The 17,453-nt window shown below is 39.7% G+C and overlaps 2 protein-coding genes across 2 annotated transcripts in view; one reads left to right on the top strand and one right to left on the bottom strand.

Moving 5' to 3' along the window:
- Positions 1 to 2,682, bottom strand: part of lin7a (lin-7 homolog A (C. elegans)) — a 42,056-nt gene extending 39,374 nt beyond the window's left edge. The window contains exon 1 of the mRNA XM_042402514.1: positions 2,616 to 2,682. The gene's annotated coding sequence lies outside the window, so the exon portion shown is untranslated. The remainder of the gene's footprint in view (positions 1 to 2,615) is intronic.
- A 25-nt stretch (positions 2,683 to 2,707) lies between these two features.
- Positions 2,708 to 17,453, top strand: part of acss3 (acyl-CoA synthetase short chain family member 3) — a 38,167-nt gene continuing 23,421 nt past the window's right edge. The window contains exons 1-8 of the mRNA XM_042402513.1: positions 2,708 to 3,105; positions 5,030 to 5,174; positions 5,812 to 6,000; positions 7,358 to 7,492; positions 10,900 to 11,040; positions 11,781 to 11,861; positions 12,095 to 12,190; positions 13,752 to 13,903. Coding sequence (XP_042258447.1) covers positions 2,783 to 3,105; positions 5,030 to 5,174; positions 5,812 to 6,000; positions 7,358 to 7,492; positions 10,900 to 11,040; positions 11,781 to 11,861; positions 12,095 to 12,190; positions 13,752 to 13,903 — 1,262 coding nt within the window. The 5' untranslated portion in view covers positions 2,708 to 2,782. The remainder of the gene's footprint in view (positions 3,106 to 5,029; positions 5,175 to 5,811; positions 6,001 to 7,357; positions 7,493 to 10,899; positions 11,041 to 11,780; positions 11,862 to 12,094; positions 12,191 to 13,751; positions 13,904 to 17,453) is intronic.

Below are 17,453 nucleotides of genomic sequence, written 5' to 3'. Positions count from 1 at the left end.
AAAAAAGCACATGGAAATTTACTGGTGACCTGATAAAGACTTGAAAATCATGTTCTTATGTAAATGTTTGTGTTGTGGTTTTTCTTGCTTGTGACAGACTTTTTCTTCCCCTTCACACAGCAGCTCTGTTTTTTTTATTATTATTATTACCGAGCTCCATCAGGCAGCGGCTGACAGATAATGAAAGTACATCATGTAAACATGTGGGAGGCGAACTGGCAGACATTTTAATAAATTGATTCGCAATTAAAAAGGCAACTTGACAAAAAAAATATACTATTTTCTTTGCAGCAGCTGCTAAAGAATTGCAATATTCACTCAGTATATTCAAGGCTTTGTCTTTATAGACTGTTATTATGGGTGACTGCCACATACTAATCACTGCTTTGGGATTTAAACCTCTAATACAACTTTCTTTCTAACCATTAGGCTGCTGACGCCCCCTTCAGGGAAACAGCACCCACTTACTTTGTCAAATGGAAATGACCCAAAAGTAATAACACTGCTCATTAGTTTTCTTGTTTTTTGCATCTATCAGCTATCGGTGATTTAATATCATTTTGTTTAAAAAGAAAGCTAACAGAATGGGCAGCATGTTATTTTACCACTGAAAATAAAATGAGAAAATTCACTGATGCTATGCCATAGCTCACTTAGCATTTTAGCTGCTCATGGACTGATTACAGGACATTTATATTCATATTACATCCTCATATCCCACTATGTCAAATCTTTAAGAAATAACTGTTAGCCTTGAGTAGCATAGATTAAAGGAATAATCAACAAAGCATAATGGCTTTTACCTGGATTTACATCATCAGTGTCCCTATTGTATTTTGCATGTTCAGTTTTAGGCAGTTTTTTTAAATAAATTCAGTCATCTGTAATAACCTGAAATGATGTATCACTTATTTTAAAATAGGGATAATGTTGACTGGAATCACTCAAGAGCTCCTCTGCCAACCGCTGCGTCTAGAAGCCATTCAAAATGTGAAACAGCAATCATTATTTTCAAACTAATTTGATTATAAATCCACATTTAGACACTCTGCAGGGGAAAAAACATTGCCTGGAGATTAATCATTTGTAGATAAACTCTGGTAATTTGCCGCTGACTGTTTCTGAAGGGCAGCTGACTGATTCCTGCTTCAAAAGATTCACACTCATCACATCAAATCAAAGAATAGGGCAGGACGGAGGGTCCTGATCGGCCTTTACAAGCCGCTATTAGTTAATGCTCCGTGCACGTCCGGTGCCAGAGAGTGTAAGAATGATACATATTCTGCCAATAGCATCTGTACTGCTATAAAAAGAGTTATGGCAGCATCTGAGGGGAGTAGTGATTTACAGAGACCTTTTGGCTGAACCAATTACAGTACAGGAGGAGAGGGAGGCATCTTTTTGCTGTCAGAGTTTAATTATAGTTATACATGAAAACAGATTGTAACTTATATGCGCCGTTGAAATGTGATAAAATTCAAATCAGTATGAAGTTAAAAAAACAAAAAAATAAGCACGATTTCATCATCTCTGAAAAACCATAGAAGACTGGGAGGTGGTAGATTATAGAGAAGACCTTGATCAATAATTCAAAATGTGAAAAAATGTACAAAAAAATGACGTTGTTGTACGTTATTATAGGTGCTGATTTCATGGCTGATATCTTTTAGTCTGTCAGTTTATGGGACATAGGATTTACTGTTATTCTCCTAATAAACTACTGCAAATGTGCAGCAAAAAATGGTCCAAGTCGATTGTGCAATTTCTTTAAAATTCACAAGTTTCCTGAGAAATGCAATGAACTCTGTTGCACAAGTCAAAGCAATACAAAGGCGTCCGTAGATATAGACACGTTTGCATGACGTTGCCAGAACGGGAAACACTGCTCTGCATGTAAAAATAGAAACAGATGACTTGAAATATCAGATGGATGAGTTACTCAACCGGGGGGCACCAGTGTTCAGGGGTCACCTCCTGGAGGTTCAGCTGGATTATGGGTATTTACCAGCAGCTTGGATGATGGCGGTGACGAGAGATGTACGCCAACACCGTCTGAGAAGACAGAGCTGCTATCCAGGTGGTGTGAGTTGTGCAGATTGCACAAGCTGCTGTTGTGATAAGACCTAACAAGACTGACTAAGCTTAAGAAAAGTACACTCTGAGACATTTTGTTTCGACATCACACACTTTAAGCATGCCTTTCCTCTTGATAAGAGTTAATGAGCGGTTTGCATTCTTCAGGAGAGAAGTATCATGAAGATTCTGCAAGTTTAATGTTGCTGGTAAACAAAGATCTGAGATGGAGAGGAGCTAAAAGCGGTTCACAAGTAAATATCAACCATATGGATTTCCTCTTGTTTTGCATACTAAAAGATATGCTATAGGTTAAAGCTATTCCTCAGAAATGTCTTGAGGACTTAAGACTGTTTTTGACTTGTATGCAGATCCCCCAAAATGAACTTTTAAACATTTTTTCCTTATGTGTCATTGCAGCATCCTTTGTTCTTTGCTGATTCACTGTTTGCAGTGCAACCAGTTAATCAGTTGTGAAACAATTCAGACTGTGTCTCAAAGCTCCTCCTGTAACAACTACATCCAGTTCATAGTTCGCATACCAAGAGGATATTGTAAGGATTCGTGTTGCAGGATTTTCTCCCTTTAGCCGGCCTCAGATGACGTCGCCCAGCGTTGAATTGTAGATGCGGGCCCCCCACCTGCAGAGAAACAGGAAGAACGAGAACTCTGTGAAAGTTTAACCTACAAAACAACAACAGCAGCAGCAATGCACTTCCAAATCAAACACTTACTGCGCTTGAATCACTGCGCCCCGGTTCAGCGTAAAGGGACACTCGGGAGGTTATTGTGGACTGTTTCAGCGCAACAACGTGGCGTAAGAGCAGCAGGATCGCATGCATCTGCACACATCAAGAAGTATTTCGCCCTGCAGTGCTGCAGGAACTATACATCCGACACGGCGTACAGCCGAGCCTTCGCATCGGCGAGGGACAACCCCGAGACATTCTGGGCTGAGATGGGACAGGACATAAACTGGTTTGAACCGTGGAGTAAAACTTTGCACGTTGAGGATCCAGTGTTCCCAAACTGGTAGGTTTCACTGTAACAAACGAGAAACACCACGTGAAATTTGGATCTAAATGCACCATCCCAGTTGTGTATTCAAAGTGAAACTTTATAAACAATTTGCGCCTGAACGCCACATATATCCTCAAATAAATCAAAGCCTCCTTATTTGGCATGAGTCTCAATTTCCCATGGACCTCATAATCCTTGGCGAGAATATGAGGAAAACATTGGAAGCCTTGAAAGACTTTCAAAATTAATTTATGGCACTGAAATTTGTATAATTAAATCACGACAATCCCAATTCACCAATAAACTCCGTGGTCCCTCTCTACTGTAGCAATCAGAGGAGCCTCAGGCAGTTTGTTCTCAAACTTCTCACGTCAAGGATCCCTAAACTGACACAAATTACACACCACGGACCCTCATTTGTTGAGATTTTGTCCCAGGGTCCCCCATCTAATAAGATTTCTGCTTTTAGCTGTTTTATTACAGAAAGTGTATGAAACCCATGACCAAAATAGTCATACACTGTTGTGCTACCTCTGGATGGAAGTATATTGAAAATAAATTATTCCCCTTTTTTCTGGGGACCTCCTGGAAACCCCTCAAGGGCCCCTAAGTGTCCCTGGACCCCACTTTGAGAACCACTGGCCTCAAGGTTTAAGGGCTTTGTAGAGTCTTATTTTCACTAAACTCAGTAGGCAGAGTATTTTATATTCGACTCTCATCTTGATGATTAATTAAATTGGAGTTCTAGATAATCTTTTTTTCTGGGAGACATGAAAAATCCCCTCAGAACAAACTAACCAAAAAAAAAACCTCAAAAAGTAGATCATGCTTTTTTTGAACTCCCCATCTGACTGGAATCAGATTTTTTGTTGTGGCACAAAGTCTTAAACCAAAGATAATAAGTGGAAGTGGCTCCTCTGCTAGTTAAAGGATGTAAGATAAATACAAACAAGTTGAAAATATACAGTTTTAATTATAACATATATATACAAATGACAGTAAGTGAACAAGATAAATGTAGTGATGAGTCCTAAAAGAGGAGCAAGTAGATATGTCACTTCCTGCCGCCATCTTTGTTTGGCTAACAAAGCAAAACTTTTGGCTAAGGTTAAAAAAAATAAGGACTATTATTTTAGATATCAGAAGAACAGTTACAGCCTTAAGAGTTGCACCAAGTTAACTAAGTCTTACCCAAGTTTTGCAGTTCTTAAATTGTACCAGAGAAGACTGGAAATTAAGTTCTTCAATGCTCAAGGCAAGTGTGGGATGGGTGCAAGATGGATAAAAGTTCTCTTTCTAATATAGCTGTGGGACTTTACATCATGTTTGCGTGTTGCTTTTCGGAAAGCTAACATTATCTAAATGCAAGACAGCCCCTGCACACACTCCTGCACTGAGAATGATGCAAAGACAGAAATTATTTTCTTTTTTTGTTTACTGGTTGGGGTTGTAAATTCCCACAACCACCCTGGTGGGGAAAAAGCCAGGGCTGTCAGAGCCTTGTTCAGCTAAGATAAAATGAAGGACACAGCCACCACCTCTCTCTGGCTCCCAAAACACAAGATCCCAGACACCATCTGTTCAGCCTGCTTGGTGCTCTTTATCCATATGCAGAGCACCATAATGAGTTTGAAACTGCCCCCTAATCAAGTACATTGATTTGCTGCATGCTGCTGGCAAAAGCAACTGCATGCATTTTTGTCTGAGTTGGTTTCATCAGGTTGTGTTGTATTTTTAAATGAAAGGAATGAACCCTACCTGCCACAAATACACACTTCAGAGAAGTATGTTGTTAGGGATGTGCTGATAGAGGCGATGACTGATGATTATATATTTGGAAACATGCATTATGTGTGCATATTTTTAAAAGTTACTTTAAATAACAGTGTTCCTGCTTGTTAGTTTTTAGTACAATGATGTTTTCTCATTTTGTCAGGTTTGTTGGAGGGAAGTTGAACATGTGCTACAATGCTGTGGATCGTCATGTAGAGAGCGGACGTGGAGAGCAGCCTGCCATCATTTATGACAGCCCAGTGACTGGAACTAAACAGATCATCACCTTCAGGGAACTTCAGGACCAGGTAAATAGTATTAGAGCTGCATTGAGTCATTTTGTTGAAGCCTGATCAGGGCTGTGATGATGTGTGGTGGTAAAAATGAAATCTGTGAGGCATAGAAGCAATTTTTGGTTGAATTTTGAGGACTGACATTAGAATTTGTAAGTGTTCACATGACAATAAGTAAATTTTCCATCCTTCAGCTGAGACAGTTGGCCAAGTGTTTTGCTGTGGCAGCTAGATTGAGCCAACATTAGCATTAAAGACAACAAACATAACAATGGAAAGAGAGGAAAATAATTCACTTGACTGACATTTGAGTCACTAACTTGACAGATGACATGTAATGGTAAAGAGGCATATTTAATTTAATTTGATTTATCAAAAGATGTTGAGGTCTTTCATTTGTAAGATTAGGTCCAATTGAAGGTTATCAGTGATGAACTTTGGATAAATTACATTATATGTTCATATTAATAACCTGATAATGTGTCTTTTTAACCTCACTGCTTTATGTTGGTTAAAGTAGTCAAGAACAATGATCCAAATTATATTTAAGCCGACATTTGAAATGGTACAGTGTTAACTTTGCCAAAATGCATGTTGATATTTAGTACTCTGCAGTGTTTTTTGTATTTGCTCATCTGTATCTTTGATTCAGGTGTCAAGGCTAGCAGGAGTGTTGGTGAAGAATGGAGTGCAGAAAGGGGATCTGGTGGTCATCTACATGCCCATGGTGCCCCAGGCCATGTTCACCATGTTGGCTTGTGCACGAATCGGCGCCCCGCACAGCCTCATTTTTGGTGGCTTTGCTTCCAAAGAACTTTCTGTCCGGATCAATCATGCCAAGGTTAGAAAATTTTGTTATTCACCTCTTGTTGACATCAATCTTTTTTTGGAGCAGAACAATTTTTATTGAATCAGTGTCACTCTTTCTTATGGTAGCTTGGCCTCATAAAAAATGAAGGACATACTGATGTGATGACTCTTTGCTCTTATATGGCAACTGTGGCTCAAGAGGTAGAGCTGGTCATCCACTAATTGGAAGATCAACGGTTTGATTCCCGACTCCTCCAATCCACATGTTGAAGTGTCCTTGGGCAAGATACTGAAGCCAAGTGTGTGAATGTGTGTGTTAATAATTAGATCCTCCTGATGAGCATGTTGGCACCATGCCATCAGCATATGAATGTGTGGGTGAATGGATGAATGTGGCTTGAGTGATCGGGAGACTAGAAAGACGTTATATAAGTGCAGCACATTTACCATATGTACATATATGAAGCAAGGCTACAATATGGCTGCAACCAAGTTTCCTGTTTCAATTTTCCATAAAGAATGTGGGCTATTTATCCTGAAAAATATCTGAAAAACTGAATGCCGGAGGTGCCTGAGGCTTCTTTGTTTCTTTAAGTTCAGTATGAATCATTCACAGCGGAAAGCACTTGGCTCGCCTTTTCTCTCAACTCAAGAATAATGTTCTTGCCATATGAAATGAGATTTTTAAACGGGGAAACCGGAAGAATTAATAGATAACTCTGACACATTGACAGGGAATGTTTGTGAAGATAATGATTCCTATTGAGTGATGTGTTTATATGAATATAAATCTGAGGAAATTTAGTATTATAAAGTATTGCCGTCACATACTTGATCAAGTGTTAGAGCTCATGTTGTTGAGGTACACTTCAGGGGACAGTAATGTTGAAGTATTGTAGACTCAAATATTTTCGGATGAATAGCGGTAACATTCTTATTTACATACAGTATGAACAAGGACGCTCTTGTCATAGATATCAATCATCCATTGCAATTCAGTAGTGAAGCAGAAAAGAGACCTTATGATGGCCATTAGGGGGAAATGAGCTAACCATGACTGATTGTGTGCCATTTAAGGGCAATCTCCTTCAAAGTAGGGTGTATGAAGGTATGTGCCTCAGGCTTTAAAATCTATAAAGTTAAATGACATAGTGCTGACAACATATATACGTCTTAGGTGTCTTGTGTGGCAGCCTGCTGCATTTTAACACTGGACACTGGAGTGCTGCTATACACAACAGATTCTAATATCTTGTTAAAAATGCAGCAAAGCAAATGTTTAATTCGAGGGTGGGAGTTCTGGCTGCTGTTTCTGTCAAATGTCATGATGCTGTATGTTTGACTGTTTGACATTTCAACACAATCCAATCCATTTTTGTGTTTTTCAGCCCAAGCTGATGGTTACAGCCTCATTTGGCATCGAGCCAGGCAGAAGAGTAGAGTACATCCCTCTGGTGGAGAAGGCCTTGGAGCTGAGCTCTCACAGGCCCTCCAAAGTCCTCATCTACAACCGGCCTAATATGGTAAGTACCACAAAGCACCGTGACGCTCAATTTGAGAGTGTGGTGTCATTACTAAACCTGCCAAGTTATGTGACAGAATGTAAATATATCTGAAATATGGCAGCCTGCTGTTGTGAGAAATCTCCAAAATGTCAAATTTGATTCTAACTTGATTCTAACTCGACTACTGTACTGTACATTTTTTACTTTATCCAGAGGGGCGTTTAACCTACATTATAAGAGAGCATTTAATTATCCAGCTGAATTTAAAGCATTGGATTGTAACATATTTTCCTACATTGACTAAATCCATTTTCTGTCAATGGCAGGGGTGGAGCAATGATTTTAAAAGCGTGGGGGGGTTCTAGGGGTGGGACATGAGCACCGCCATTGCCCTTATATTTCACAAAAAATATAAAGATGAGACTTTAATGCTCTTTTATCCTATTTCATCTGCGATACACAACAAGATGAAAACTGAGCTACATTGTCCAACTCAATCATACCCATTATTACTCAAAACCAGTGTCAATGGGTGAAATTGGCAAGAACACAGCAGCTTTCACATTACAAGTACAGTACTCCACTCAAAACCAGTGTCAGAAATAACAAAGGGCAAAATTGTCCTTATCACCTAGTATTAAATAGCTGTTTCATACCTCTGATCTGTTATTCCCTTATCTGTTATCACAGTGACAGAAGCACACACGTAACTTTATCGTACTCCAAATGTTTACCCTTCACTGGCCTGGTGGGTTGGTCAAATGGTTATGATAGGCTGGATGGCCGTTCAACCAATCTAACTTGACCAATAGGTTTTCATGTAGCCTATGGGGAACTCAGTTTCATGTCTACCTCAGCAAAAGTGGTGGTGGTGGTGGTGGAGGGGGGATGAGGGGGTGGAATCATGTTTCTGTGAAAGTTCGGGTGTCGCAACACCCATAACACCCACGGCTGCGACGTGCCTGATCAGTGGTGTGACAGCGTTGCAAATCCTGCCACTGTGTCAAATGATAAAAGGATGTATAGCTGGTTCAAGTAGATGAGACAGGCTGAAAATGTGCATAGTAAGTTTGCAGCTGAGGGATGGAGTTTGGTGCCTGTCATAGTCAGCCTGGCATAGATCATATTTGATGGCAAGTTGAGCTGTTAATAATGATTATAGAGCACACAATAATGCATTAATATGATGACAGCAAGCTAAAAAATACCTCCCTTATACACAGGTGTCATGGACATTCTGTAATAAAAAGGGATTTAGCAAAGAGGGATTGTCTTTCAGAGTTTTATTCAGGAGTCACACACGTACGCATACAGGACAGAGTGTCTGAGTTAGACAAAGAGCCCCGAACACAGTCTAGCTGTCATTCTTATACTTGCAGCGTCGCTCCTCACAGGATGCTCTGGAACATTTTGTGACCTGTCAGTTACACACACACTCTCTCCGGCTGCATCCTTGCTTATTGCATCACAGTCACAAGATTAAGTTCCTCTCATCCTAAGCCTCATTTGAGAACATCTTCAGATATGAGAGTACACAATAAGAGCTCAAGTTAAAAATTGTTCATTACACTTGCACATCTAGGTACTAAACACAGGTATAGCAAAGTATTTCCATATAAGGAGCTAATTTTCCATCGCAACATGCGTGAAAGAAAAGCACTCAGTTTGGGGCTTGGGGAAATTATTCTCAAAATTGATAGCATAGTATTGCAATCATTTCTCTTAAATTGGTTTTCTGACCTCCGTGTCTCAGTCACATTTGTTTTCTGTTACACAATGTACCTCTTTCTGGCTCTGTGGTGTTCTTAAATGAATATTACATTGATGAATTTATCTGGTTTGGCCCCACTAGTCTTATCAGTCAATGAATCATCCAGAGATTGCAGATGGGAGGCAGCATTTTTTTTTTAGGAAGATATACAAGGTGGACACAAAACTGTTATCAGATAAATAGTTTTCATGGGAAATTCACTGTAAACTCAACCCCTTAAAATCATGTGAAGCACTGCTTTGAAGGTGGTTGCAGCTGCTTTTGTCAATTATTGCATTCAGTAAGCAAGAGGTTGCGGTTCTGTGAACACAGCTTCCAACATGAAAGCCTTGTTGCATCAGCCAGGTTTTGGTCTGGCTTGGCTTTAGTGAGTAAACAAAGATGCTTTTTCAGAAAGATGAAGGTTTAATGGGGATCCTTTGCCTCAAGAGTCTGTCATTTTGAATAAAGTCTTGGTCTTGAGTTCATTATCTGAGACCCAAGAAAGCCAAGAATGAGACTGCAGTCTACAAGGGTGATTAAATATTAATGAAATTAAAGTATCACAGAGATTTACAAAAGTTTGAAATGAGACAGATGTTGGCAGTGGGAGATGTATGGGCTTCAATCTATGAAGCAGTGATGAGAAGGGACCATATTTGGACAGGTCCGTAGTTCCGGGTCTGAAAAGTGAGGCAAGTGCGGAAGTGCTTTAAACCCGCAGTTCTCTCAAATGGCCATCAGGGGGCGACTTCACTGGCTCGTAAAAGAAGCCCAATTGTATAGAAGTCTATGAGAAACTGACCCTACTTCTCACTTGATTTATTGCCTCACTAAACCATTTCCTAATGAGTTTAGTTCAATTGCTAGTTTCAAGTCTTGTTCAATACTGCATGGTGTACATGTTGTAAATTATGGTACCATTTAATTTAAATTTGACTATAAAGCAGGGTATGCTTTAGGGCGTGGCTACGTTGTGATTGACAAGTCAACAACGTTGATTAGGTAAAGTAAACATGGTGTAACTCCAGATTCAGGGTATAGGCGTAGCCATAGCTGTCGTTATATCAGTGTGTTTTCAGTTCATGAAAGTTAATTATAACATTTTGGTCACATAAAAAGTCTTTTAAGTCAGCGTTTGGTTGTACTAAAAGACCCTTAAGGAGTCAGATGTTCAGTTTTTCCGGTTAGTACATTTGGTTTTAATTGATGTAAGCCCGCTTTTACTAGCGAAAATTTGCATTAGCATTGTCACAGTTAACCATAGACTGTAAGTGCTAACCGTGCTAACCAAGCTACCAGCTAGCTTTCCACCCTCTCATCCAAATATGGTCCCTTCTCATCACTTCTGGCTCAAAAAATCCAAGATGGCGACGGTCAAAATGCCAAATGCCAAAATCGAGGCTTTAAAACGTGAGTCCACAAACCAATGGGTGACGTCATGGTGGCTACGTCCATTATTTTTATACAGTCTATGGTTAGAACAGAGACTACAGTATATTGCTTCATGAAAAACTGAAATTGTAATACTGCTTTATCATGTATTATTTTTGTCTTGAAATGAAGTCAACAACTCATATAACCTCCTCAGAGAGCAGTAACACCCTTCACCACTTTAGATAGTTTAATTAGAGTGGAAATAAGTGTATCTTCCTCTTATTACTTTGTGTTTTAGGAGAAGGTATCAATGAGCCCGGAGCTGAGTCTGGACTGGGAGGAAGAGATGGCCACTGCTCGACCACATGACTGTGTTCCTGTTCCCTCCAACCATCCACTCTATGTCCTCTATACATCTGGGACGACTGGAACACCAAAGGTAATTGCATTCCTCCGAGAAAAGATGGTATCAAATAAAAATCAATACATTCATAGACTTGTAGATGCCATGTAAACACACACAATCTCACATACACAAGTTATACTGTGTGCTTTACTGCTTGCACTGTTTGTCTAAATACTGTCAGTTCTGGCTGGAGCCTCTGTGTGACTCATGTGCTCTTTGACTCTACAAAACAATGCCGGCCCAATCTAAACACCATCACTATGACATACCTGTAAATAAGAAGGAACGTTTCCACTGCAAGAGCTGGAGCTCATGCAGGAGGAATTGCCTGCAGCCAGTATGAAATGGAAAACCCTCGGCTCCTTTCAAATAGCATCATTTTGTCTTTGACCAACAGATGATATAAAATATCCACCTGCCGGCAATTTCCTGAGCTTAATAGTGCTGTTATTGCCAGCTTTTGTTTCTGGGAGCTACTGTGAATTTCTCTGTTATGGCTGTAGGGAGCCCATAACTTTCAGTAAAACTCCATAATTGTGGACGTCAGGATTCTAGGACACACTGTTTTGCTCAAAAATGTTTATACAGCACCATTAACTAATAAAAGCTTGAAATTGGAATCGGTTTGAGAGGCAGTCACTTAAAAACAAAATACCATCCTCCTCAGCACAACCGGCCTGAGTGGCCGACTTTAGATTGATATTGAACCCCTGCTTCTTTGCCTAGTGCAATACTTGTCACCCGTTTAATGTTTTTCTTATCTTGCCCCCCAGGGTGTTGCGCGAGACACTGCAGGCTATGCTGTGATGCTGAAATGGACCATGTCAAATATTTATGGACTCAATCCTGGAGATGTAAGGCAATAAAGCATCCTTCTGAGTTCTGAAAGTTGTATTTTTTTTCTGTTTAATTTATATTTGTAGCACTTTCAAGTACTTTGGGTGTTTTTTTAGTGTTGGTTACTTTGTTAATGCAATCTCCACTAATAAAGTTACAATTAATACATTATGTTGTTTGACTAAATAATATTAGATGACTGTGAACAGGTGACTCTGTACATATACTCACCATATTCCACTTTTTGCAGGTTTGGTGGGCAGCGTCAGACCTGGGCTGGGTGGTTGGCCATTCATATATCTGTTATGCTCCTCTGCTCCATGGTAACAGCACAATTCTGTACGAGGTATGTTCCTGTAGATCAGGTTTAATCTCAAACTTAACCACTGTGGTATAGCAAACAAGAAGAAATATCAAAAAAATGTGCAACAAGCCTGACTACCAATACACAACGCCCAAAGCTGTACAAGTAAGGAAATGGAAAAAGAAGCTTCTTCATGGTAGTCTGAATGTCTGTCGGATATCTGCCTTTGTTGGCTCTGCAAGCTGAATGCATCCATATTTGGTTAATGACATCAGTTTTCGTAGACTGGGACTCGGTTCAAGATGCGGTGAACTGTTTGACACTGTCGCCATGTTTTACTCTGGCTGCCACAGCCTCCTGTCAAGAGACAGACGGCAGGCTGCTTATTCCGGTTGTCTGTCCCTTCTCATTTTTCTTTAGTAATTCTAGTCTGTATTTCACCTTCATGCACTCATTACGGCCTTCCACACTACCATTAAAAAGGGTGAAATGAGTGAATGTATTTTGTAATAGTGCTTAAATGTTGGTTATCAGTGCATCATTAGTTGAAGTACCTAAAAATAGCACTTTAAAAGGGCAAAACACAGTCATGAAACTCACTTAACCTCTTGTAAAGATTAATAGTAAAGGAATAATTAAGCCGTTATGATGTTTTTTCTGCATGAATGTTTGCTTTTAACAGCCACTTGATATTGATGCATCCAATTATTACAAGTGATTTGGCTTTGCTTTGTGAGACCATTACCTATTGGCTAGTGAAGTAGCCTCCATGCAGGCTCTTGTGTATGTAACAAAATCTGTAAGGCTAAAGGGGCTGCTGTTTTGTTACTGTCTGTTTATCTTTTCATGTGTGTCCTATAGGGTATTTCTTATGTTGATAGTCATTCGTTACATTAACCCTCTGATATTTTCTCACCGTGGGAAGAATCACTACCGGTCAATGAATTAATCTGCCTTCCTTTTAATCAATGTTTGACTCCAGGCGGCTGGATGTCTCACGTGTACCTAGTTGTAGCAGCCCTTCTATCTTCAAGCATGATGCTGCCAACCTTTTGTCTTCTTCTTTGATCAATACACAGACACAAATATGTATCCAGAGCAAAAAAATGACAGCCAGAACTCACGGCTGCTGTTTACCATTCTCATTCATCTGCAGTTGTCTTCCCACTGCAGGGACATGCTAGTTGAATACCAGTGTAAACTGTGAACCTGAACACATTGGAGATTGTAACTGTCTGAGGTGTTTGCCTGCAGGCCTCTTTTTGTCTATATCTTTTCTTCTAGACAAACAATACTTCTATAGTGCAACTCTGTTTTCTAATCCATGGATTTCTGGGCCCATCTGGCTTGAAGGCATTCTTCCAATATGCCTCTCCCTTGTAAACAGCTGCTCTATGAATACTCATGGAGTGTAGTTTGTAGCTGAAGTGAATTTGTATTGTGGAATAATTTAAAAATATTGCTGTTATGTATATGAGATTCAATAATAATGTTTGTATCTTCTGTTTATGCTGTAGGGAGTCAGATAATATATGATGTACAGTACAGTGCATCTATGTTTCAGTTTTTCAACTAACCAGTTGTTGTACTGTGTGTTTTACAGGGTAAGCCTGTAGGGACTCCAGACCCCGGGGCATTTTTCCGTGTCCTGTCTGAACACGGAGCCTCCTCCATGTTCACAGCACCCACCGCCATCCGAGCCATTCGCCAGCAGGACCCCCACGCTGCAGTTGGGAAAAAATATCCCCTGTCCAGGTAGACATCGTCACCCTATACAAAGAACAAATTGTTGATAGTGCAGTGCAGGTGAAGGCCCTTTTTATGTTGTACCATTAGTTGATTAATCAATTAGTAAATTGAAATTAATTGGCAACAATTCTGATAATAATTAACAGTCTTTCAAAATGTCAAACATTTGTTGGTCCAAGCATCTCATCACCACGTGAGGATTTGCTGCTTTGCTTTGTTTTATGTTATTGTTATTTGCAAAACAATTTGAAGTTGTTACCCGGGGCCCTGGGAACTTGTGATGGCCGTTGTTAATTATTTTTTAACTTAAAAATAAAAATTGACAAATTAAAATAATAAAAGGAATTGTTAGTTTAAGCTCTAATGGCGATTGAGTGAATTCACCATCAAATGTAAAATAAGCCCATATCCAAGTCTTGTAGGATGTTCAGAAATTAAGATTGATACCAAGATTGTTTTAAACTCCTCTATATTTGTGATTTGAAATTTTCTTGAAAGATGCTTTAATTTTTTTTTAATGCTAAAACCTTAAGTTGACATGGTAAGACATAAAGACAAACTAAAACATTTTTAGCAAACTCTTCAGCCCATAGACCTTTACACCTATGCTCATATCACAAGGATTGACTAATGCGTAGACTGAAAAACAGAGCTTATCTGTCACTATCCAGAGAAACTTGCTGTGAGAAGGAAACAGATACAGACCTTAACCTTCAAATACAGGTTGAAGGTTGATCTCTGAAACGGCAGGAGTGGTGTGTTAAAGCGTCTCATGGCTGACGGTGGTCTGCACAGCCTGTCGAGCCTCTCATTAGTCTCTGACCATCTGTTGATTCGAAGCCCTCTTCCACCTCCACTAGCTCACAGTCAGTACCCTCAACTCGACCCGCTTGGGTGTTAATCAGGACGGATAACAAACAGCCTCAAGTCACTGCAACACACCTGGATTAAATCATACTGCATGAACTTGTTTTCCTGGCTGCTATCTCTCTCTTCAGGTAAAGGTCAAGTGTCAAGAGTTAAAAACAAACATTTTTTACAATATTAGTTTGGCCCAGAGAATGAAATACTTGCTGAGATGATCACAATTGTTAATTTTGATCATCTAAAGGGTTGTGGTGTCAATTCACCTCTTCCAATCTGTTCAGCAGTCTGAAAATGCCTTTAAGCACACAATCATAAAGCAATTCTGAGTGCGGATGACCTATAGCTCCAGTGAATCATTGAGTAACTCTGGTATTATGTGCTGAATTTGACAATCTTTGGCCGTTGGCTGTGCTGAATGCTGAGCACCTTTTTTAAATGCTGTTCTTGCAGAGGGAAATTATTTTCTGTAATATTTTGCCTCAAATATCGGCGCCATTTATCTTCTCAGTTTCGACCCTGCCACAATCCTTCATTTAAGCGACATGCTGTTTCTGTGTACACTTCCTTGTTCCTAATGTGTCTTTTCCCCTTGGAGGAGGCATGGTGGTGAAAGATTACTGCATTTCCCTTCGGCGCTGAACAACACATGTCACCGTGACACACACAGGCAGCGATACAAAGGCAGCGATGAAACATGGATTCATTTTAGCACAGGGTGATTCAATGTCTGGTTGAGGCTTTCACTTACTAACTTTTGATTTTTACAGTTCCAAAGAGAAGTATTGTGGTATTTTGAGAATTTTGAGAATGTTTAATATTCTCATAGCTTTTAAAATATTTTCATGTATTGAGCAGGATAATAATGTGTCATCTTTTGTCTCTTAAATGTCTAGTTTTCTACAGACATTGGGAAAGTGTGACGTATCAAGGTACCACTTTCTTTTAAGAAGTTGACATTGTAGTAATTCTGTGCATTGCACTCAATTCAGCCGACCAGAGGGACTTCTACAGGCTGTATGGTGTGGATAAGCAAATTCAATCCAAGCATAGTGTTTGTGACAATATTGCCTTATGGATCTACTCTGTGTATTTTGTCATGACATGGCAGAATACGTCAATACTAATAACGCTGGTTGTAATTAAAACTATGCTGATGAAAATGGCAAAACCTTTCAGAAAACTCCGTTAGCTTTATTATCAAACACATAATTTCATTCAGCTCAACATCCTTGTCTGGGCTTTATTGACGCAGTGGGACATTTACTCCCTCTAGAGCCTGCTCAACTGTAACAGCCCCGGACCCTTATTAATGTGCTTGAGCCATATTACTTGTCACCATGAAAGCTTGCATTGAGAAACTGGCTGCAGGGCTGTCTGCAGCTGTGATGGTAGCAGAGCCCTGCGTTGGTGTAGCATGACAGAAGGGGCACACACCCTTTTCCACAGTAGTGTTTTTAAAGACGGGAGAAAAATCTCAAAGCCGAGAGCCTCAATCAGATGCAAAGTGCATGACTTCAGTCGGTGGTGGTGCTTTTTGGTGCTCAGTGAAACTTGGCACCATTAAAGGTAGCGATGTTTGCACCTGTTTTCCTTTAATTAAAAGTAACTCCTGAGAATATATATCAGAATATTCTCTGGTGAACTCATCCCATGTTGTGGCTATATTTCCATATTGGGCAGTTGCACTAACTAACTCAAACATACACACAGAGTTTCTAAGTTTGGGCACTATTTTTAGAAGGATAATCCATCTGTGTGGACTGGATCTGCTTCACAAAATTTCACTGCAGCCAACTTCAACTGCAGCAATTCTCCTTTGCTTAAACCAGTGACTCATTTATTCTCACATCAACTTTGTTACACTGACCCCAGAGTATCACTTTTAAGTATATTAATAATTTGTAGACTTAAAACATGTGACAAAAGGGCATTATGTGTATAACCTTAACCCCTAAGAGTGCTATTTTTCCGCTTTATTTGCCCGCTCCAAGGTCTTACTGTTGAGATTAGTGTGGGCTTATCTTTACAAAGCTGTCTAGTTTTTATTGGTCAAAGTTGTGGCTCCTGATTGGACAGAGTTCTTTTTATCACACCGCACCAGTAAAGTTCAGAGTACATATTCTATCACTGTATCACTTCTAACCTAGAAGTGGTGTCAGGATAAACTGTGTGGTACACTTGCTTGTTGAATAATCAAATATTTGCTTGTCCTTATAGTGTATGTGTGTGATGAAGTCAGTTCAATCAGTTGAACTGCATACAAGCTGTTGAAACATGTTAAAAGAAGTGTTAATACTGTAGCTTTATATAATATAGTTGCTATCTGAAGTTACTGGCTCATCACCATCACTGAAGTATAATATGTTGTTCGTGACACTTTGAGAATGATTTTAGGGAGGTTGGACTCCTGATTTTTTTTTTTTTTTTCTTTCTGAAAACAGAACACGGATGTTTACACTGACTATTACTGACTCAGCGCACAGTCTCTGAGCTTGGGCAGCAGCCAAACCGTCGCCCTCCTACTACCATTTCTGAGGTCACAGTGTCTGCGTGAATCCACCAGATTTGTATTTCCATCAGAAAACTTGAAAAAAAAACTCCATAAAGAATCTGTGCACAAAGAACAGAAGGTCACCGCCAGGGCAGCAAGTCAATCACTCATTTATTCCACAAATTATTTGGTTCAATT

The sequence above is a fragment of the Thunnus maccoyii genome, chromosome 23 (assembly GCF_910596095.1).
Source record: "Thunnus maccoyii chromosome 23, fThuMac1.1, whole genome shotgun sequence".
In the NCBI taxonomy this organism is placed as follows: domain Eukaryota; kingdom Metazoa; phylum Chordata; class Actinopteri; order Scombriformes; family Scombridae; genus Thunnus; species Thunnus maccoyii.
This window is presented reverse-complemented; position numbering and strand designations above follow the sequence as displayed.